Source organism: Oncorhynchus tshawytscha, linkage group LG16 (assembly GCF_018296145.1).
Source record: "Oncorhynchus tshawytscha isolate Ot180627B linkage group LG16, Otsh_v2.0, whole genome shotgun sequence".
NCBI lineage: Eukaryota > Metazoa > Chordata > Actinopteri > Salmoniformes > Salmonidae > Oncorhynchus > Oncorhynchus tshawytscha.
Genome location: NC_056444.1, coordinates 76,051,393 through 76,073,258, shown reverse-complemented (window position 1 = coordinate 76,073,258; position 21,866 = coordinate 76,051,393). Strand labels below are relative to the sequence as shown.

Below are 21,866 nucleotides of genomic sequence, written 5' to 3'. Positions count from 1 at the left end.
TTCTCCCAGCTGTCCGTCAACCCCCGTAGTTCTCCCAGCTGTCCGTCAACCCCCGTAGTTCTCCCAGCTGTCCGTCAACCCCCGTAGTTCTCCCAGCTGTCTGTCAACCCCCCGTAGTTCTCCCAGCTGTCCGTCAACCCCCGTAGTTCCCGTAGTTCTCCCAGCTGTCCTTCAACCCCTGTAGTTCTCCCAGCTGTCCGTCAACCCCCGTAGTTCCCCGTAGTTCTCCCAGCTGTCCGTCAACCCCCCCTTAGTTCTCCCAGCTGTCCGTCAAACAGAGGTGGATGAGGAGGCGCTAAGGAGAGGGAGGAGGAGGCGATAAGGATGAGCAGGCGATAAGGAGAGGTGGATGAGCAGGTGCTAAGGAGAGGGAGGAGGAGGCGCAAAGGAGTGGGAGGAGGAGGCGATAAGGAGAGGTGGATGAGTAGGTGCCAAGGAGAGCTGGATGAGGAGGTGCTATGGAGATGGCTGGAGGAGGCGCTAAGAAGAGGTGGATGAGGAGGTGCCAAGGAGAGCTGGATGAGGAGGCGCTAAGGAGATGTGGATGAGGAGGTGCCAAGGAGAGCTGGATGAGGAGGCGCTAAGGAGATGTGGATGAGGAGGCGCTAAGGAGATGTGGATGAGGAGGTGCCAAGGAGAGCTGGATGAGGAGGTGCTATGGAGACGTGGAGGAGGCGCTAAGAAGAGGTGGATGAGCAGACACCAAGGAGAGGTGGAAGAGGAGGCGCTAAGGAGAGGTGGATGATCAGGCACTAAGGAGAGGTGGATGATCAGGCACTAAGGAGAGGTGGATGAGCAGGTGCTAAGGAGAGGAAGGAGGAGGGCTAGTGCTATTGGAGAGCTGTCACAGAGGCACCTTCCTCTTTATTTTCCTAAAGGAACACAATGGTAAACACATTCACACTCTCTCTCTCAGCACTACGCCTTTTAAGTTGAGCTTCAGTTAACTTTTTTAAATGTTGTATTTAAGTTTTAACACAATATTACCCATTAGTTCTAGGAGTGGTTAATAAGTTGTTTATTTGTAATATGTTCTGTTTAAGATGTTTACTAAACTTGGTGTTGGTCCAATTGTTTAGGCATGAGATGTATAGGACAATGTGTCATGGGGAGAAAGAGAGAACGAAAGGCTTCCATGACACCGTCACTTGTTCCCCAGGCCTGTTTTCCCATGGCCCATTGGCACGCTGCGACCCTTCCTGACCTGGAAGAAGCAGGGAAACCCTGTAGCACAGCCCAGGAATGACATCACACACATCAACATTTAACCACAGAACCCTGTTATTAAAATATGTGTTTGTCTTTTAGGTTATCAGCTGAATGTAAATGGTAAACAGTCCGTTTCAGGTAGCCCTGGGATCCATAACAGTCCCTTTTCAGGTAGCCCTGGGACCCATAACAGTCCCTTTTCAGGTAGCCCTGGGATCCTTAACAGTCCCTTTTCAGGTAGCCCTGGGACCCATAACAGTCCCTTTTCAGGTAGCCCTGCGATCCATAACAGTCCCTTTTCAGGTGCCCTGGGATCCATAACAGTCCCTTTTCAGGTAGCCCTGGGATCCATAACAGTCCCTTTTCAGGTAGCCCTGGGATCCATAACAGTCCCTTTTCAGGTAGCCCTGGGATCCATAACAGTCCCTTTTCAGGTAGCCCTGGGATCCATAACAGTCCCTTTTCAGGTAGCCCTGGGATCCATAACAGTCCCTTTTCAGGTAGCCCTGGGATCCATAACAGTCCCTTTTCAGGTAGCCCTGGGACCCATAACAGTCCCTTTTCAGGTAGCCCTGGGACCCATAACAGTCCCTTTTCAGGTAGCCCTGGGATCCATAACAGTCCATTTTCAGGTAGCCCTGCGATCCATAACAGTCCCTTTTCAGGTAGCCCTGGGATCCATAACAGTCCCTTTTCAGGTAGCCCTGGGATCCATAACAGTCCCTTTTCAGGTAGCCCTGGGATCCATAACAGTCCCTTTTCAGGTAGCCCTGGGATCCATAACAGTACCTTTTCAGGTAGCCCTGGGATCCATAACAGTCCCTTTTCAGGTAGCCCTGGGATCCATAACAGTCCCTTTTCAGGTAGCCCTGCGATCCATAACAGTCCCTTTTCAGGTAGCCCTGGGATCCATAACAGATGCCCCTATTTGTATATTTTATTATGGGATTGTTAAACCAACAGAGGAACAAAGACATATTCTGTCCTAATATGGGACCTTGACTGTTTTTTAAAGTCCACTGGTGATATACCTATCCATATCTAATGCACTATGGAGTAAATGATGTGCGGCTGAAACTGATATACTGTATCTGGTAGCCTATATCTGACCCGTCCTAATTTCCTTTCTGTGAAAAGACTTCAAACCATGGCACAATGTGTTGCAACAGAAATAGTATATAATACGAATATTTATTCAATTAAGTGCGAAACAGCAAAATATTTACAAAAATAGTATGACAAAGTAGCGATCGACACCAAAACGGAGAAATACTTGAAAGATACTTCAAATAAATAATTGTAATACTTCATCAGTAAAGCTGCCAGTGACTGACAATGCACTGCACGAAGAAGACAGCAAAACAGAAAACAGTGCTGAGAAAATGCAAAAAGGAACAGACAATAGTTATAAAAAATAAATATTAAATACAGATATAAATTAAATTCATTTCTGTTCATACGGCTAATAGGATACTGGCTACAGTATTGGCCTAAGTGCAGAAGTTATAGTAAATGAGGGTAGAACAACATTGTGTCACTTCCTCCTCATCTTCAGGCACACTGAGGACTTTCTACCTAAGTACCCCTAGGTTTTAAGGGGTCTACACAGTCTTGCTCTCTACCTAGTTCTACGTACATTTCTTTCGCAGGATTTTTGGAATGGCCCTGGGACCTCAGTAGGCTCTGTAGTAGGCTCTGTTTGCGTAGACTGTGTAGAGCCATTTAGTGGAGATCCCTGGTCATGGATATCTGAGACAGTGTGCAGTCAGTGCATATACCTGGATATCTGATTTGGTAAACAATAACAAGTATTATAGCTACATAGCCTGTAATAGGAACTGGGGGAGGACTTATCCAGACAGAAATAGAAACAATAAACAATGAGAATAAATTAATAATACTATTAAGGGCGTATCTTTATCTTTTCAGTAGTTCTTTATGATCAGGTAGGTTGAGTTGAGTCTCTCTCTGAGCATTCTACAGTCTCCCAGAGTAAGATAGCAGACCGTGTAAATGTCATATCATTGTCTCTCTACACAGTAATTCATAGAGTCACGGGCCTATACGTATGGGCAGCAGGATTGCAGGACCAGAGGCAGGGCTCTGTACAGATCTCTCCCCTGGCCACACAGCTTCACTTTCTCCTTCACTCACTGTAGATGGTGCCCATCTGTGAGGCGATCATGTGTGGTGGAGGGAAGGAGTCGAAGGCCTGGATGTCTAGGGGCAGTTCGTAGCGTGAGGCCTGGAAGAGGTAGGCTTGAGGCCCTGGCAGCCCGCCCAGAGAGGTGGGGGGGTAATGGGGAAGGGATGAGAGGTAGTGGGAGGGGTAGTTCCTCTCAGTCTCGTGGGGGGAGGGCTCTTGCTTCAGGGTGAAGTTGCTGCTGATGCTGAGGGGAGGAGTGAGGGGCCCGTCGTAAGGGGGGGTGCCGTTGCTACTACAATCTTTAGGGGAGGGGTGCTGCTCGTAGGGCACTCCCTTGAAGCTTTTCATGTGGAGTAGGTGGGAGGCCTCCAGTGAACCGTAGGGAGGGCTAGGCAGGCCCGTAGAGGGGTAGTGACCACTCAGTGGTTGATGACCACAAGGCTGGCCCCCTAGACCACCCCCGACTCCCAGAGCACCACAGGGCTTCTCATCCAGCTTGTTGATCATCAAGGGGGCTGAAGGCCCCAGCTGGAGACACCCAGCCACCAGGTTGCTAGTGGGCTGGGACAGGCCTTTACACAGCATCTCTATGAAGCCGTGGCTCTCTGGGGACTGACCGCTCTCCAGCACCTCAGACAGGGCCCATATGTAGTTGTGGGCCAGCCGCAGGGTCTCGATCTTGGACAGTTTCTGGGTCTTGGAGTAGCAGGGCATGACCTTGCGTAACACTTCTAGCGCATCGTTTAGCCCGTGCATGCGGGAGCGCTCGCGGGCATTGGCCTTGGTGCGTCTCGCCTTGAACCTCTCCTGTCTGGCTCTGGTCATCTTCTTCTTCTTGGGGCCCCTCCGTTTTGGAGCCTCGTTCTCTCCGTCCATTCCAGCCTCCTCATCACCATCATTATAAATGTCTTCCTCCTCCTGATCCTCAATGCCTTCGCTGCCATGCCCAATGCTTCCGAGGCCCTCGGGGCCCAGGCTATAGCGGCCCCCCATCTCTAGACCTCCCTCTCCATCCTGGGAGCTCATGTCCTCCTCTAGCCAGCCCAGGGAACTGACCAGCTCAGACACCTCTCCATGTTTAGACATTGTGATCTGAAGAAATAAAAAACACATATTTGATCAAGCACATTGTTTCCTGTTTGCCATAGAAATCAGGACAGAGCTGAAATGAGCAGACATTTTGAGATGGATAATTAGGGATGGCCCCACCATCCCTAATGTAGTAGGCTAAGTATTATTGAAATGAGTCGACCTATTAGCTGTTCCCATTATATTGGTTGCCTAGACATGAGATAATCCTTTCAGAACTGCTGTATGGACAGCGCAAACAAGCCCAGGAAGCTCATTTTCCATCCCACAGAATGGATGAATATTTGAGCAGATACAGAACATCTCTCAACTCTGACAGAAATATAATTGAGGAAAATGTGTTCAATTTCCAGTAAGCAGTATAATTCTGTCGTTGGTAGTCGACCTAATGTGAGTCACTTTGGGGCTAAACTCGGTGGTTCCCTGCTGTTGATGTCGTGATTTTGGAGACACTGTCAATCTGGGACACGAAGGGATTTGTCCAGCATATAAAATCCTCAGATTAAATTGAGGGTATATAGACGAGTGAACAAACACGGGAACAAATATATTCTGCATTAACAGCTAGATTTGATTTTCTGAGCGGAATCAATACCGTTTTAAATCCAATTTTGCTAGCAATTGTTATAAAAAATGCCACTACACGAGATTGATTTCTGAGGCCAAAGGACATAAAACGTTAATTGTGGACTCGGGTGAACTTTCTCAAACACACCAGAATCCAAATAGCCTAAATCCCTGCTTAAGAGCAGACATTATTGTTTTAAAACTACGTTGTCCTAGTTACTGACTGAGAAGCAGTGCGTAAAAGTGCGACAGTTTCCTACAATTGTAGGCTAACTGTATTTGACACCGACAATAGTAGCCTATTGCATATGGTAAAATAGAAACCATAACATGCTGTCTATATTCCGCCAGTACAGTTAGCGGTCTCACTTTATTGTTGATATGATCCGATAATGCATTATAGTTTCGTTTTTTGGTGCCATTGGTATAGGACGATTATGAAGAATGTCATCTTCATTAATTGATTTTCCTGTCATAGAAAACAGTAAATAAATGAATATAAATGCAGTTTACAGTTATTTGTATCTGTTGGCACCCATTGCAGAAATCCTCTGTGATCAATGCTAAATGATCTGGAACAGGACCACATGAAAGTCATTTATTTTATAACATTAAAAAACTCACCTGTTTACAACTCGCACTTCCAAATTTGTCAGACGTCTGGCTAACTTCCAAAGTCCCACTACCAACGAAAATGATTTAACTCAACCGTTTCTTTCTGTTGCGCACAGTGTCACAGTCCTTTCCAAGTTCCCTTTCTTTCCCTCAATTATCCATCAGTGAGTTTACATCAGCCTGAGACTTTCATCTCCGACTGGCACGAATATGTCGGAGTTTAGCCTTTAGGAGATTGACTGGCCCCTCCCACGTGCGCCTCACCCATAATGCCAAACGCGCGTGGCGGGCTCGAGCCCAAAGTGTCCGGTCCAAACAACCGTACATGCGTCACCAATGTGTGTGTGTGTGTGTGTGTGTGTGTGTGTGTGTGTGTGTGTGTGTGTGTGTGTGTGTGTGTGTGTGTGTGTGTGTGTGTGTGTGTGTGTGTGTGTGTGTGTGTGTGTGTGTGTGTGTGTGTGTGTGTGTGTGAGAGAGAGAGAGTTTTAGAAAATGTCCACAATTCCATAATTATTTTACACAATACCATTTTCCAAAATTGTCACATTATTATTTTTCCCCATTTCAAAATATTATTACATATCTCATAGATTAAAATAGGCAACCATGAGATTTATTTGCAATTCAATGCATTGTAAAAGGAGGATTTGGGTCTCAATTAAGATGTATATTGGAAATGTGAGAAGTCTATAGCTACGGTTGTGCTGTAACCCAATTTGTAATTACCTTTCTTAAACAATTGGCGGAGCTCATTCTGCACAATACTTTAAATATTCATTAAATTAGAACGCTTGGATGACCGCATCATGTGTTGGAATCATGTTACAAAGCGTTTCGGATATTTGAATTACGCACAGTCTGAGGAAGGGACGCTCATCCATCGCGGTATGTGTAAGTGATTTTGGCAGCTTGGTGTGGTAAGAGCAGGTGTATGCGTTGTTCACCCGTCCATTAATTTGCTTCTTCCACTTATTAGCCCCATATACCCTACTCCCCCGTCTCTGTGCCCAGGAACAGTTGGATGAGTCAAGCAGCACATAAATCTGATTTCAACCGGTTGGTGTGCCAGAACGCTCTCGTAATATCATACTTTTTTAATATATAAAAGTTGTAATACGAAAATAAAGTAGATTTGATATACAACTCAAGACTTAATCATATCTGACGGAAAATAATAGGGCCTATCAGTTTAAGAAAATAAAAAAAGTTGAGTTTTATATCAAATCTACTTTGTTTTCGTTTTACAACTTGTATTTACACACACACATATACACACATATACACACACATATATATATATATATATATACATAAAACAAAAAACTATTCTGGCGCACCAAACGGTTGAAATCAGATACCTTATTTGCTGCTTGACTCATCCAACTGTTCCTGGGCACAGAGACGGGGGAGTAGGGTATATGGGGCTAATAAGTAGAAGAAGCAAATTAATGTTTAAATTGGGGATGCTTTGCGATGGGGTAAAACGCTTTTTAAAAGTTCATTGCTTTAACTGGTAGTTTAAATGGTATTTTAAAAGTTTAATGAAACGTTTTAAAAGTCCTTTAAACACTTAAACCTGTTTGCACACATAATTCCTGCCTGCCCCTAGCATACTTTAGTCTGAGATCCGTTTCTTTTTGCAATTTCACAACATCCGAGTCATAACAAACGCGCATCATGTGATGTACCCGTGCGTGGCGAGCCGCGACGCAGTAGGGGCTCTATTGTGGTCGGATGCCATTGACAGACCAGGCTTGCGGGTCGCACGTGCCCCGCATTGATCCCATTGTGCTGCATGAGGATCACATCTGTGCTTGTGAGTCGGCTCCCGGGCTTTCTTGCCTCTCTCTCTCATCGAAAAAAAAAACTTTTACATCTCAGTTTCCTCTCTAAGTTATGTTCTCCATGCCACAGGTAAAAGTAAACTATGCATTTGTCACTTTTCATAGACCAACAAGTTATGCTTACCATGTCTCATGCAGAGAGTCCACACTGTAGGCCTACAGATTTAAAACAGTGCTTGATCTTTTAGATGTTGTAAAGATTACATATTGCAGCATGATTGAGTAAAATGAGAATTTTAAAATCCCATGACATTAAGTCGCCGGGCTAGGCTATAGGACTCTCTAGATCATTGGATGGACAGATGGTCAGATATGGAGGGGAGGGAGGGGGGGTACGCCTGCCTCACTTGATATCTCGTGCTGAAACAGCACTGAGATAATGGAATAAGGTCCATACCCACATGGCCTTTTCCTCATCAGCGCATTGCCATGGGGGCGAATGGATAGAGTGGGGATGGAACGGTTTGGTTTCTGAGTGTTTGCACGTGCTTGGGTGCACCGCATCGTCCTATCGAGAGAGTGGGACTATAAGGTTCTATCTGCAAAAAGATGATTCCGAGATAAATGGCTTTAAAGTTCAAAACCCTCATTGGTTTGAATGTCAGCCATTTTTCATCTTGTAATATTTTGAACTTAACATGAATTGGGTTATTTAGAGTACCATATAGGTAGAGAACATTGAACAGAACAAGGCTATGTCAATAACTACATGTTGACAGAATTGCAGACAGAACCCTATAGTCCCAAGCTGTCCCCATGTGGAAACCAGAAGTTACATGTCTGTGTGTCAACCTATGTGTAACCAGACTCAGTGTCTGTCATGTGCACCTCTCTGCTCCCTCTAAATATCACAGCCCACATATAACCCCTGTCCAGGTAAACCCTGTCTCCCAGGTAACCACATACCCCCAGATAACCCTTCTCCCAGGTAACCACGTTCCCCCAGGTAACCCCTGTCTCCCAGGTAACCACATTCCCCCAGGTAACCCCTGTCTCCCAGGTAACCACATTCCCCCAGCTAACCCCTTTCTCCGAGGTAACCACGTAACCCCTGCCTCCATGCCAGTCATCACACTTGCAGCCTGCTCCGGGAACAGTAGCTCTGGGAATGATGAATAGTAGTGTTCCTTAACTTCCCACAGTCCTCAGCGGGGGGAGGGGGGCTTGGGCATTCTGTCCCTCCTGCCTGCTCCAATGCTGTGATTAAAATATCCAGTTGGACAAATATGAGAAGAAAACAAATATTAGGTGAATCTGCCAATAATAAAATGGCACACTCAGGTGGGCAAGGAAAGGAGCTTTGATGGTTTGAGTTTATATTAGGTTTTTAATGCTGCTTTTGTTATGATTGTCGTCATCGGGCCCCCCATCCTCACAACAACAAAAAACTACCACAAGTGAGTTGTCTTTCCTCTTCCCCCTTGGGATGGATTTAGAGGGGGTGGGGGGGGCAGTTCCACGCCACTCTGACAGATGGGTCCTTGTTCCCGTCTCTCTCCCTCCCTCTCCATCGCTCGCTAAAACACAAACACACACTGGCACACAGACTGAATACAATAGAAATGAAAGCCATGCACATATGCTCGCTCTGCCAGACTGAAAGCTGAGCCCCGTGTAGTAATCAGAAAAGGATAGAGGGAGCGTGGATGTGTGTTAATGGGAGTTTGTGTGATTATTTTTGAACTGAAATGTTAGCCTTATTTGCATGTTTTGAATACATTTTCTTTGAAGACAACCATTACATTTTCTTTGAAGACAACCATTACATTTTCTTTGAAGACAACCATTACATTTTCTTTGAAGACAACCATTACATTTTCTTTGAAGACAACCATTACATTTTCTTTGAAGACAACCATTACATTTTCTTTGAAGACAACCATTACATTTTCTTTGAAGACAACCATTACATTTTCTTTGAAGACAACCATTACATTTTCCTTGAAAAAGTTTGTCAGACCATTTTGTTGTTGGTCTATCCGTCTCTGTACAGGAACTGGGTGTTATGAAAACCAGGGCTCAGCTTTCTCTATTAGCTATTGACTGAGGCTGAATATAGCAGCATACAGGCTATCCCGGGGGAAAGACTAAGTCCCACGGAATCTGCCTTACACAGGGGAAGACACACTGTACTACCGTGGACCTTTGACCTCTGCATGCTCGTTATCATTGCAATCTCAGTGTCTCCTTGGTGGCATCTAAAAAGGTCAAAATGAGAAGGGAGCTACTGCCTCCTGCTCTCCGTGTTTAAATCAAACCTTCATGATCAAACCCTTGCCTAACCCGGACCACGCTGAGACAATTGTGAGCCACCCTATGGGACTCCTGGTCACAGCCGGTTGTGACACGGCCTGGTATCGAATCTGGCTCTGTAGTGATGCAGTGCTTTAGACCGCTGCGCCATTCAGGAGGCCCGTGTACAATGATTTTGAATGACTACCTCATCTCAGTACCCCAGACATACAGATAATTGTAAAGGTCCCTCAGTCGAGCAGTGGATTTTAAACACAGATTCAACCACAAAGACCAGGGAGGTTTTCCAATGCCTCTCAAAGAAGGGCATCTATTGGTAGCTTTTGTTAGATGGGTAAAAAAAAACACAAAAAAAAACAGACGTTGAATATCCCTCAGGGCATGATGAAGTTACTAATTACACTTTGGATGGTGTATTAAAACACCCAGTCACTGCAAAGATGCAGGCATCCTTCTTAACTCACTTACCAGAGAGGGAGAAAACCACTCAGGGATTTCACCATGAGGCCAATGGTGACTTTAAAACAGGTACAGAGTTTAAAGGCTGTGATAGGAAAAAACTGAGGATGGACCAACAACATTGTAGTTACTCCACAATACTAAACTAATTGACAGAGTTAAAAGAAGGAAGCCTGTACAGAATAAAAATACTCCAAAACCTGCATCCTGTTTAAGGGACTAAAGTAATAATGCAAAAAAATGTGGCAATGCAATTAACACTTTGTATTCAGGACAAAAAGTTATGTTTGGGGCAAATCCAATACAACACATTACTGTGAATACCAGTCTCCATATCTTAAAGCATAGTGGTGGCTGCATCATGTTATGGTTATGCTTGTCATCTTTAAGGACTGGGGAGTTTTCCCGACAAAAAAAGAGAAAACGGAATGGAGCTTAGCAAAGGCAAAATCCTAGAGGAAACCTGGTTCAGTCTGCTTTCCACTAGACACTGGGAGATGAATTCACCTTTCGGAAGGACAATCACCTAAAAACAAATCTAACCTGGAGTTACAGGAAAGTTATAGAAACGTTTCCAGAAAGACTCACAGCTGTAATCGCTGCCAAAGGCGTTTCTAACATGTATTGACTCAGGGGGTTGAATACTTATTTAATCAAGATATATTAGCGTTTTATTTTTCATTTGTATTTTATTTCACCTTTATTTAACCAGGTAGGCTAGTTGAGAACAAGCTCATTTACAACTGCGACATGGCCAAGATAAAGCAAAGCAGTGCGACACAAACACCACAGAGTTACAAATGGAATAAACAAACATACAGTCAATAATACAATAGAAAAAGTCTATATACAGTGTATTCAAATGAGGTAGGATAAGGGAGGTAAGGCAATAAATAGGCCATGGTGGCAAAATAATTACAATATAGCAATTAAACACTGGAGTGATAGATGTGCAGAAGATGAGTGTGCAGGTAGAGATACTGGGGTGCAAAGGAGCAAAATAAATAACAGTACGTGGATGAGGTAGTTGGATGGGCTATTTACCAATGTGCTATGTACAGGTGCAGTGATCTGCTCTGACAGCTAGTGCTTAAAGTTAGTGAGGGAGATATGAGTCTCCAGCTTCAGTGATTTTTGCAGTTCGTTCCAGTCATTGGGAGCAGAGAACTGGAATGAAAGGCGGCCAAAGGCAGAATTGGCTGTGGGGGTGACCAGTGAAATATACCTGCTGGAGCGCATGCTACGGGTGGGTGCTGCTATGGTGACCAGTGAGCTAAGATAAGGTGGGGCTTTACCTAGCAAAGACTTGTAGATGACCTGGAGCCAATGGGTTTGGTGACGAATATGAAGCAAGGACAAGCCAACGAGAGCATACAGGTCGAAGTGGTGGGTAGTATATGGGGCTTTGGTGACAAAACGGATGGCACTGTGATCGACTGCATCCAATTCGCTGAGTAGAGTGTTGGAGGCTATTTTGTAAATGACATCGCCGAAGTCAAGGATCGGCGGGATAGTCAGTTTTACGATGGTAAGTTTGGCAGAATGAGTGAAGGATGCTTTGTTGGGAAATAGGAAGCCGATTCTAGATTTGATTTTGGATTGGAGATGCTTAATGTGAGTTTGGAAGGATAGTTTACAGTCTAACCAGACACCTAGGTATTTGTAGTTGTCCACATATTCTAAGTCAGAACCGTCCAGAGTAGTGACGCTGGACGGGCAGGCAGGTGTGGGCAGCGACCGGTTGAAAAGCATGCATTTAGTTTTACTTGCATTTAAGAGCAGTTGGAGGCCACGGAAGGAGAGCTGTATGTTATTGAAGCTCATCTGGAGGTTAGTTAACACAGTGTCCAAAGAAGGGCCAGTATACAGAATGGTGTTGTCTGTGTAGAAGTGTATCAGAGAATCACCAGCAGCAAGAGTGACATCATTGATGTATACAGAGAAAAGAGTCGGTCAGAGGATTGAACCCTGTCCCACCCCCATAGAAGCTGCCAGAGGTCCGGACAACAGGCCCTCATGAACATTTTACAAATGTTAGAATTCCTTACATTTACATTTTAGTTTAGCAGACTCTCTTATCCAGAGTGATTTACCATTGCAATTAGGGTTAAGTGCCTTGATCTAGGACACATCAACAGATTTTTCACTTAGTTGGCTCAGGGATTCCAACCAGTGATGTTTTGGTTACTGGCCCAGTGCCCTTAACCGCTAGGCTACCTGCCGCCCGTCTTTGAACTAGTATTTTGTGTAGATCGTTCACCAAAAAAATACAATTACATCTTTAAAGACTGTTGCGCGGGACTAGGTGGGTGAGGAAGGAATCAGGCCAGAGAGTTCCACAGGGAAAAGGTGCACTTTAATGTTTACATACTGCTTTTACTCATCTCATACAGTGCCTTGCGAAAGTATTCCGTCCCCTTGAACTTTGCGACCTTTTGCCATATTTCAGGCTTCAAACATAAAGATATAAAACTGTATTTTTTTGTGAAGAATCAACAACAAGTGGGACACAATCATGAAGTGGAACGACATTTATTGGATATTTCAAACTTTTTTAACAAATCAAAAATGGAAAAATTGGGCGTGCAAAATTATTCAGCCCCTTTACTTTCAGTGCAGCAAACTCTCTCCAGAAGTTCAGTGAGGATCTCTGAATGATCCAATGTTGACCTAAATGACTAATTATGATAAATACAATCCACCTGTGTGTAATCAAGTCTCCGTATAAATGCACCTGCACTGTGATAGTCTCAGAGGTCCGTTAAAAGCGCAGAGAGCATCATGAAGAACAAGGAACACACCAGGCAGGTCCGAGATACTGTTGTGAAGAAGTTTAAAGCCGGATTTGGATACAAAAAGATTTCCCAAGCTTTAAACATCCCAAGGAGCACTGTGCAAGCGATAATATTGAAATGGAAGGAGTATCAGACCACTGTAAATCTACCAAGACCTGGCCGTCCCTCTAAACTTCCAGCTCATACAAGGAGAAGACTGATCAGAGATGCAGCCAAGAGGCCCATGATCACTCTGGATGAACTGCAGAGATCTACAGCTGAGGTGGGAGACTCTGTCCATAGGACAACAATCAGTCGTATATTGCACAAATCTGGCCTTTATGGAAGAGTGGCAAGAAGAAAGCCATTTCTTAAAGATATCCATAAAGTGTTGTTTAAAGTTTGCCACAAGCCACCTGGGAGACACACCAAACATGTGGAAGAAGGTGCTCTGGTCAGATGAAACCAAAATGGAACTTTTTGGCAACAATGCAAAACGTTATGTTTGCCGTAAAAGCAACACAGCTCATCACCCTGACCACACCATCCCCACTGTCAAACATGGTGGTGGCAGCATCATGGTTTGGGCCTGCTTTTCTTCAGCAGGGACAGGGAAGATGGTTAAAATTGATGGGAAGATGGATGAAGCCAAATACAGGACCATTCTGGAAGAAAACCTGATGGAGTCTGCAAAAGACCTGAGACTGGGACGGAGATTTGTCTTCCAACAAGACAATGATCCAAAACATAAAGCAAAATCTACAATGGAATGGTTCAAAAATAAACATATCCAGGTGTTAGAATGGCCAAGTCAAAGTCCAGACCTGAATCCAATCGAGAATCTGTGGAAAGAACTGAAAACTGCTGTTCACAAATGCTCTCCATCCAACCTCACTGAGCTCGAGCTGTTTTGCAAGGAGGAATGGGAAAACATTTCAGTCTCTCGATGTGCAAAACTGATAGAGACATACCCCAAGCGACTTACAGCTGTAATCGCAGCAAAAGGTGGCGCTACAAAGTATTAACTTAAGGGGGCTAAATAATTTTGCACGCCCAATTTTTCAGTTTTTGATTTGTTAAAAAAGTTTGAAATATCCAATAAACGTTGTTCAACTTCATGATTGTGTCCCACTTGTTGTTGATTCTTCACAAAAAAATACAGTTTTATATCTTTATGTTTGAAGCCTGAAATGTGGCAAAAGGTCGCAAAGTTCAAGGGGGCCAAATACTTTCGCAAGGCACAGTATGTATTTACTGTATTATATTATTGTCACGCGGGACTAGGTGGGTGAGGAAGGAATCAGGCGCAGAGAGTTCCACAGGGAAAAGGTGCACTTTAATGTTTACATACTGCTTTACTCATCTCATATGTATTTACTGTATTATATTATTGTCACGCGGGACTAGGTGGGTGAGGAAGGAATCAGGCGCAGAGAGTTCCACAGGGAAAAGGTGCACTTTAATGTTTACATACTGCTTTACTCATCTCATATGTATTTACTGTATTATATTATTGTCACGCGGGACTAGGTGGGTGACGAAGGAATCAGGCGCTGAGAGTTCCACAGGGAAAAGGTGCACTTTAATGCGGCACAAAACAACAAGCCACAACACAGGCCGCAGACAATAATATGGACCACCCAAAACACAGGGTGCCAGGTCCAGAACACGAACACCTCTAACGAACGTACACACGTAACACAAAATCAATCCCGCACAAAACAAGGGCGGGTACACGTACTTTAAATAAGGAAGCCCATCAAGCACATACAACAGGACACAGGTGAAACTAATAAGACAAAACAAACAGACAACGAAAAAGGGATCGGTGGCGGCTAGTAGGCCGGTGACGACGACTGCCGAGCACCGTCCGAACAGGCAGGGGAGCCAACTTCCGCAGTACCCCCCCCCCGCCCCCCCCCTGACGGCAGCGTGCCGCCGCCGGCCACGAGGGCGACCCGGAGGGCGAGGTGCCGGGCGATCCGGGTGGAGGCGATGGAAGTCTCTCAGGAGAGAAGGATCCAAAATGTCCCCCACCGGTACCCAGCACCTCTCCTCCGTACCGTACCCCTCCCAGTCCCAGTCCACCAGGTACTGTGGGCCCCTCACCCAGCGTCCCGAGTCCAGAATGCCACGTACTGTGTACGCCGGGGAGCCCTCGTTGTCCAGAGGGGGCGGAGGGACCTCAGGCACCTCACCTGAAGGGGACCAGCCACCACCGGCCTGAGAAGAGACACATGAAACGAGGGGTTAATACGATAATACCTAGGAAGTTGTAACCTGTAACACACCTCGTTTATTCTCCTCGGGACTTTAAATGGCCCCACACACTGCGGCCCCAGCTTCCGGAAGGGCAGGCGGAGGGGCAGGTTTCGGGTCGAGAGCCAGACCCGGTCCCCCGGTGCGAACACAGGGGCCTCACTGCGGTGCTGGTCAGCGCTCCTCTTCTGCCATTCCCCCGCCAGTCTCAGCGACTCGCGGACGGCTTTCCCGCTTTCCTTGGAGCGCTATACCCATTCCTCTACCGCAGGAGCCTCGGTCTGGCTCTGATGCCATGGGGCCAGGACCGGCTGGTAACCCAACACACACTCAAAAGGGGACATGTTCGTTGAAGAGTGGCTGAGGGAGTTCTGAGTGAGCTCAGCCCAAGGAACATACCTCGCCCACTCACCAGGCCGGTCCCGGCAATATGACCGCAGAAACCTGCCCACATCCTGGTTTACGCGCTCCACCTGCCCATTACTCTCGGGGTGAAAACCCGAAGTCAAGCTAACCCATGTAATGCTTTGTAGATTAGCAGTAAAACCGTGAAATCAGCCCATGCCTTGACAGGAAGCCAGTGTAGGGAGGCTAGCACTGGAGTAATATGATCAAATTATGATCAAATTTTTTGGTTCTAGTCAGGATTCTAGCAGCTGTATTTAGCACTAACTGAAGTTTAAGTTTTGCTTTACCCGGATAGCCGGAAAGTAGAGCCATGGCAGTAGTCTAACCTAGAAGTGACAAAAGCATGGATTAATTTTTCTGCATCATTTTTGGACAGAAAATTTCTGATTTTTGCAATGTTATGTAGATGGAAAAAAGCTGTCCTTGAAACAGTCTTGATATGTTCTTCAAAAGAGAGATCAGGGTCCAGAGTAATGCCGAGGTCCTTCACAGATTTATTTAAGACGACTGTACAACCATTAAGATTGATTGTCAGATTCAACAAAAGATCTCTTTGTTTCTTGGGACCTAGAACAAGCATCTCTATTTTGTCCGCGTTTAAAAGTAGAAAGTTTGCAGCCATCCACTTCCTTATGTCTGAAACACATGGTTCTAGTGAGGGAAATTTGGGGGCTTCACCATGTTTCATTGAAATGTACAGCTGTGTGTCATCCGCATAGCAGTGAAAGTTAACATTACGTTTTTGAATGACATCCCCAAGAGGTAAAATATATAGTGAAAACAATAGTGGTCCTAAAACGGAACCTTGAGGAACACCGAAATTTTACAGTTGATTTGTCAGAGGACAAACCATTCACAGAGACAAACTGATATCTTTCCGACAGATAAGATCTAAACCAGGCCAGAACTTGTCCGTGTAGACCAATTTGGGTTTCCAATCTCTCCAAAAGAATGTGGTGATCGATGGTATCAAAAGCACCACTAAGGTCTAGGAGCACGAGGACAGATGCAGAGCCTCGGTCTGATGCCATTAAAAGGTCATTTACCACCTTCACAAGTGCAGTCTCAGTGCTATGATGGGGTCTAAAACCAGACCGAAGCATTTCGTATACATTGTTTGTCTTCAGGGAGGCAGTGAGTTGCTGCGCAACAGCCTTTTCTAAAAATTTTGAGAGGAATGGAAGATTCGATATAGGCCGATAGTTTTTTATATTTTCTGGGTCAAGGTTTGGCTTTTTCAAGAGAGGCTTTATTACTGCCCCTTTTAGTGAGTTTGGTACACATCCGGTGGATAGAGAGCCGTTTATTATGTTCAACATGGGAGGGCCAAGCACAGGAAGCAGCTCTTTCAGTAGTTCAGTTGGAATAGGGTCCAGTATTCAGCTTGAAGGTTTGAGGCCATGATTATTTTCATCATTGTGTCAAGAGATATACTACTAAAACACTTGAGTGTCTCTCTTGATCCTAGGTCCTGGCAGGGTTGTGCAGACTCAGGACAACTGAGCTTTGAAGGAATACGTAGATTTAAAGAGGAGTCCGTAATTTGCTTTCTAATAATCATGATCTTTTCCTCAAAGAAGTTCATGAATTTATTACTGCTGAAGTGAAAGCCATCCTCTCTTGGGGAATGTTGCTTTTTAGTTAGCTTTGCGACAGTATCAAAAAGGAATTTCGGATTGTTCTTATTTTCCTCAATTAAGTTGGAAAAATAGGATGATCGAGCAGCAGTAATGGCTCTTCGATACTGCACGGTACTGTCTTTCCAAGCTAGTCGAAGACGTTCCAATTTTCTGGAAGCTTGCTTCAGAGCTCGGGTATTTTCTGTATACCAGGGAGCTAGTTTCTTATGAGAAATGTTTTTAGGGGTGCAACCATGTTTCATTGAAATGTACAGCTGTGTGTCATCCGCATAGCAGTGAAAGTTAACATTGTGTTTTTGAATGACATCCCCAAGAGGTAAAATATATAGTGAAAACAATAGTGGTCCTAAAACGGTCCTAGGGTATTGCGCAAGGTTAAATTGAGTTCCTCAGTTAGGTGGTTAACTGATTTTTGTCCTCGGGCGTCCTTGGGTAGACAGAGGGAGTCTGGAAGGACATCAAGGAATCTTTGTGTTGTCTGTGAATTTATAGCATGACTTTTGATGTTCCTTGGTTGGGGTCTGAGCAGATTATTTGTTGCAATTGCAAACGTAATAAAATGGTGGTCCGATAGTCCAGGATTATGAGGAAAAACATTAAGATCCACAACATTTATTCCATGGGACAAAACTAGGTCCAGAGTATGACTGTGACAATGAATAGGTCCAGAGACATGTTGGACAAAACCCACTGAGTCGATGATGGCTCCGAAAGCCTTTTGGAGTGGGTCTGTGGACTGTCATCGATGTACTCTACCACTCCCTGCCCGAGCAGGTCTCGGAGAATCTCATCTACGAAGGATTGGAAGACGGCTGGAGCATTTTTCAACCCATATGGCATGACGCAGTACTCATAATGGCCAGATGTAGTACTAAATGCGGTTTTCCACTCATCTCCTCTCCGGCTACGCACAAGAAGCGCGCCCCGTGAAATGATTCCACCACCATAGTGATGAGAGGTAGTGGGTAACTAAACCCCACTGTGATGGAATTTAGACCTCGATAATCAATGCACGGACGCAGACCTCCCTCCTTCTTCTTCACAAAAAAGGAGACGAGGAGACGAGTGATGCGGAGGGCCGAATGTACCCCTGTCCCAGAGATTCAGCGACATATGTCTCCATAGCTACTGTCTCCTCCTGGGACAATGGATACATGTGACTCCTAGGAAGTGCAGCGTTCTCCAGGAGGTCTATCGCGCAGTCCCCTCGATGATGGGGTGGTAATTGGGTCGCCTTCCTTTGACTGAAGACGATAGCCAAATCGGCATATCCAGAGGGAATGCGCACGGTGGAAACCTGGTCTGGACTCTCCACCGTAGTCGCACCAACGGCAACTCCTATACACCTGCCTGAGCACTCCGCTGACCCCCCTTTAAGAGCCCCCTGTCTCCAGGAAATCACAGCGTTGTGCTGAGCTAGCCAGGGAATTCCCAACACCACTGGAAACGCAGGTGAATCGATAAGGAACAGACTAATCGATAAGGAACAGACACTGCGTTTGCCCACTCTAGGGCTCATCCCGTCAGACAGGAGACGAGGATGCTCACGCTCTCCTCTCCTGAGGGAGTAGGACGAACAGTCACCAGGTATAGTTCAAGCTGTAGGAGGAACCCCTGACACCCAACCGCCGTCCCATCATATTCCCTTGGGAGCGCCAGCCGAAGAGCCCTGGAGCCGGATGCGGTAGCAGGGTTAGGAGGTACTGGTGGAGGGGGTGCTGGAGATGAGGTGGGAAGGCCACTCCTCTCCCATCGATCCATCCTCTCCATCATCAGATCCATCGCCGATCCAATACGGTGGAGAATACTGGTATGATGGAGGACCCTTTCCTCCATCGATGGGAGAGGAGGTGCGGCAGCTCCTGCTGATTCCATGAGTGGTGTGGGATTCTGTCACGCGGGACTAGGTGGGTGAGGAAGGAATCAGGCGCAGAGAGTTCCACAGGGAAAAGGTGCACTTTAATGTTTACATACTGCTTTACTCATCTCATATGTATTTACTGTATTATATTATTGTCACACGGGACTAGATGGGTGAGAAAGGAATCAGGCGCTGAGAGTTCCACAGGGAAAAGGTGCACTTTAATGCGGCACAAAACAACAAGCCACAACACAGGCCGCAGACAATAATATGGACCACCCAAAACACAGGGTGCCAGGTCCAGAACACGAACACCTCTAACGAACGTACACACGTAACACAAAATCAATCCCGCACAAAACAAGGGCGGGTACACGTACTTTAAATAAGGAAGTCCATCAAGCACATACAACAGGACACAGGTGAAACTAATAAGACAAAACAAACAGACAACGAAAAAGGGATCGGTGGTTTTAGTAGGCTGGTGACGACGACCGGCCTACTAACCACCCGAACAGGCAGGGGAGCCATCTTCAGCAGAAGTCATGACAAAGACAATTAAATACCCCACTTTGGAACAAAATGTGGAAAAAGTCCAGGTGCGTGAATACTTTCTGAAGGCACTGTATATGGAGATATACCGAATATTTGGAGGCGTAAAATTGTACATTTCCACACTACACCAACTGCAGCTCCTCCAAATACATACTACAGCACTTTGGCAGAAGAGACCTGTGTGATAGACATCACATTAACATGCATGTCGGCCTACTGTACTGTAAAAAGAGATGTCTCAAACAAAGAGTTAGATTGATTTCGGGCCAGCAGTCAAACTGTTAGACCACGTTTGCAAGGAGTTATTGGGAAAGTGCAGTCAAGATATTTCTCCATACGCATTTCCTTATAGAAAGTCGACTGGATAAGATATTTTGGGCAAGTGGGGCACAGACTGAGCCTTTATACACTGAACAAGAATATAAAAGCAACATGTAAAGTGTGTGTCCCATGTTTCATGAGCTGAAATAAAAGATCCCCAGAAATGTTCCATACTCACAAAAATCTTAATTATATCATTTTGTGCACACATTTGTTTACATCCCTGTGAGCATTTTTCCTTTGCCAAGATAATCCATACACCTGACAGCTGTGTCATATCAAGAAGCTGATTAAACGGCATGATCATTACACAGGTGCACCTTGTACCGGGGACAATAAAAGGCCACTAAACTGTACAGTTGTCATATAAACTGTACAGTTGTCATATAACACAATGCCACGGATATCTCAAGTTTTGAGGGAGCATGCAATTGGCATGATGACTGCAGGAATGTCCACCAGAGCCTACAACATCTTTTTAGAGAATTTAGCAGTACGTCCAACCGGCCTCCCAACCGCAGACCACGTGTATGGCGTCATGTGGGCGAGCAGTTTGCTGATGTCAACGTTGTGAACAGAGTAACCCATGGTGGCGATGGGCATATGGTATGGGCAGGCCTATGGACAACGAACACAATTGCATTTTATAAATGGTGTTATAGTGTGGACACTATATAAATAATTACATTGAATATGTATTGTACTTACCTGCAGTATAGTATGATTGCTATTAATGTGTGCATAGTTATTATTGGCAATGACCATGACCTTTCCCTTTGATGAGGTCATCACCCAGAGTCGGATCTGTACAACGCTACTATCACATGTTGATTGGGCTGTATCGTTTTGCTGTATTGGTACTGTTTCTAGATGGCTGTATACCTTTTATTTCTTAGGTTGAAAATAAAGTAATATAGACATGTTTGTGGGCATTCTTTGTCAAGTTACTACAAATGGCAATTTGAATGCACAGAGATACCGTGACGAGATCCTGAGGCCCATTGTCATCTACCACCATTACCTCATGTTTCAGCATGATGCCATGTCGCAAGGATCTGTACACAATTCCTGAAAGCTGAAAATGTCACTGATTGAGCATGTTTGGGATGCTCAAGACCAACGGGTACGACAGCTTGTTCCAGTGACTTGGCACAGCCATTGAAGAGTTGGAAAGCATTCCACAGGCCCAATTAACAGCCTGATCAACTCTATGTGAAGGAGATGTGTCATGCTGCATGAGGCAAATTGTGATCACACCAGATACTGACTGTTTTTCTGATCCATGAGGTAGAGCACTTTTAAACAAAGGTGGCAAGAGTATTTTAGTATTCAGTTCTCTAAAGACACCACAACCTCCATCCCATCTCCCTTCTGCGCCTCAACACTGTTTCTGGGAGTCCTGGGAGAGGGAGGTGGGTGAGCGGTGGGAGGAGGTTCCATCTGCCATACTAGCAGTCCTGGGGGAGACGGGCATATCCCAAGGCATTTTGGGAGAAAGGGAACAGGGAGGGAGGGAGAGAGAGAGAGAAGGGCCTGAATAGATCACACCCATCCACTAATCAAGGGCTGTAATCTGTGTCGCTCAAACTAAAACAGTGGTCTTTGGTGGAAAAAGTGCTCAATTGTCATACTTGAGTAAAAGTAAAGATGACTCAATTGAAAATGACTAATGTAAAAGTCACCCAGTAAAATATTGAGTAAAAGTCTTAAGTATAATTAAAACCAAATACTTTAAGTATCAAAAGTAAATGTAATTGCTAAAATATAATTAAGTATTAAAAGGAGAAGTATAAGGCATTTCAAATTCCTTCTATTAAAGCAAACCAGAAAGCCAGGGCCACATTCCAACAGTCCTCCAGATCAGAG

The 21,866-nt window shown here is 45.1% G+C and overlaps 2 protein-coding genes across 2 annotated transcripts; both read right to left on the bottom strand.

Moving 5' to 3' along the window:
- Positions 1–1,508: 1,508 nt before the first annotated feature.
- LOC121839694 (stress protein DDR48-like) lies at positions 1,509–2,186 on the bottom strand. The gene has a single exon (XM_042299937.1). It carries the CDS (start codon positions 2,184–2,186, stop codon positions 1,509–1,511), a length of 678 nt encoding a protein of 225 aa, XP_042155871.1.
- A 195-nt stretch (positions 2,187–2,381) lies between these two features.
- LOC112216627 (neurogenic differentiation factor 4-like) lies at positions 2,382–5,830 on the bottom strand. Its single transcript, XM_024376615.2, has 2 exons — positions 5,636–5,830; positions 2,382–4,447 (listed from the first exon to the last, which is right to left on the bottom strand). The coding sequence occupies exon 2, from the start codon at positions 4,439–4,441 to the stop codon at positions 3,356–3,358; it is 1,086 nt and encodes a 361-aa protein (XP_024232383.1). The 5' UTR covers positions 4,442–4,447; positions 5,636–5,830; the 3' UTR covers positions 2,382–3,355.
- Between the last annotated feature and the right edge of the window lie 16,036 nt (positions 5,831–21,866).

Coding starts and splice junctions, on each gene's coding strand:
- LOC112216627 (XM_024376615.2), bottom strand. CDS start 4,441: ATGTCTAAACATGGAGAGGTGTCTGAGCTGGTCAGTTCCCTGGGCTGG.
- LOC121839694 (XM_042299937.1), bottom strand. CDS start 2,186: ATGTCTTTGTTCCTCTGTTGGTTTAACAATCCCATAATAAAATATACA.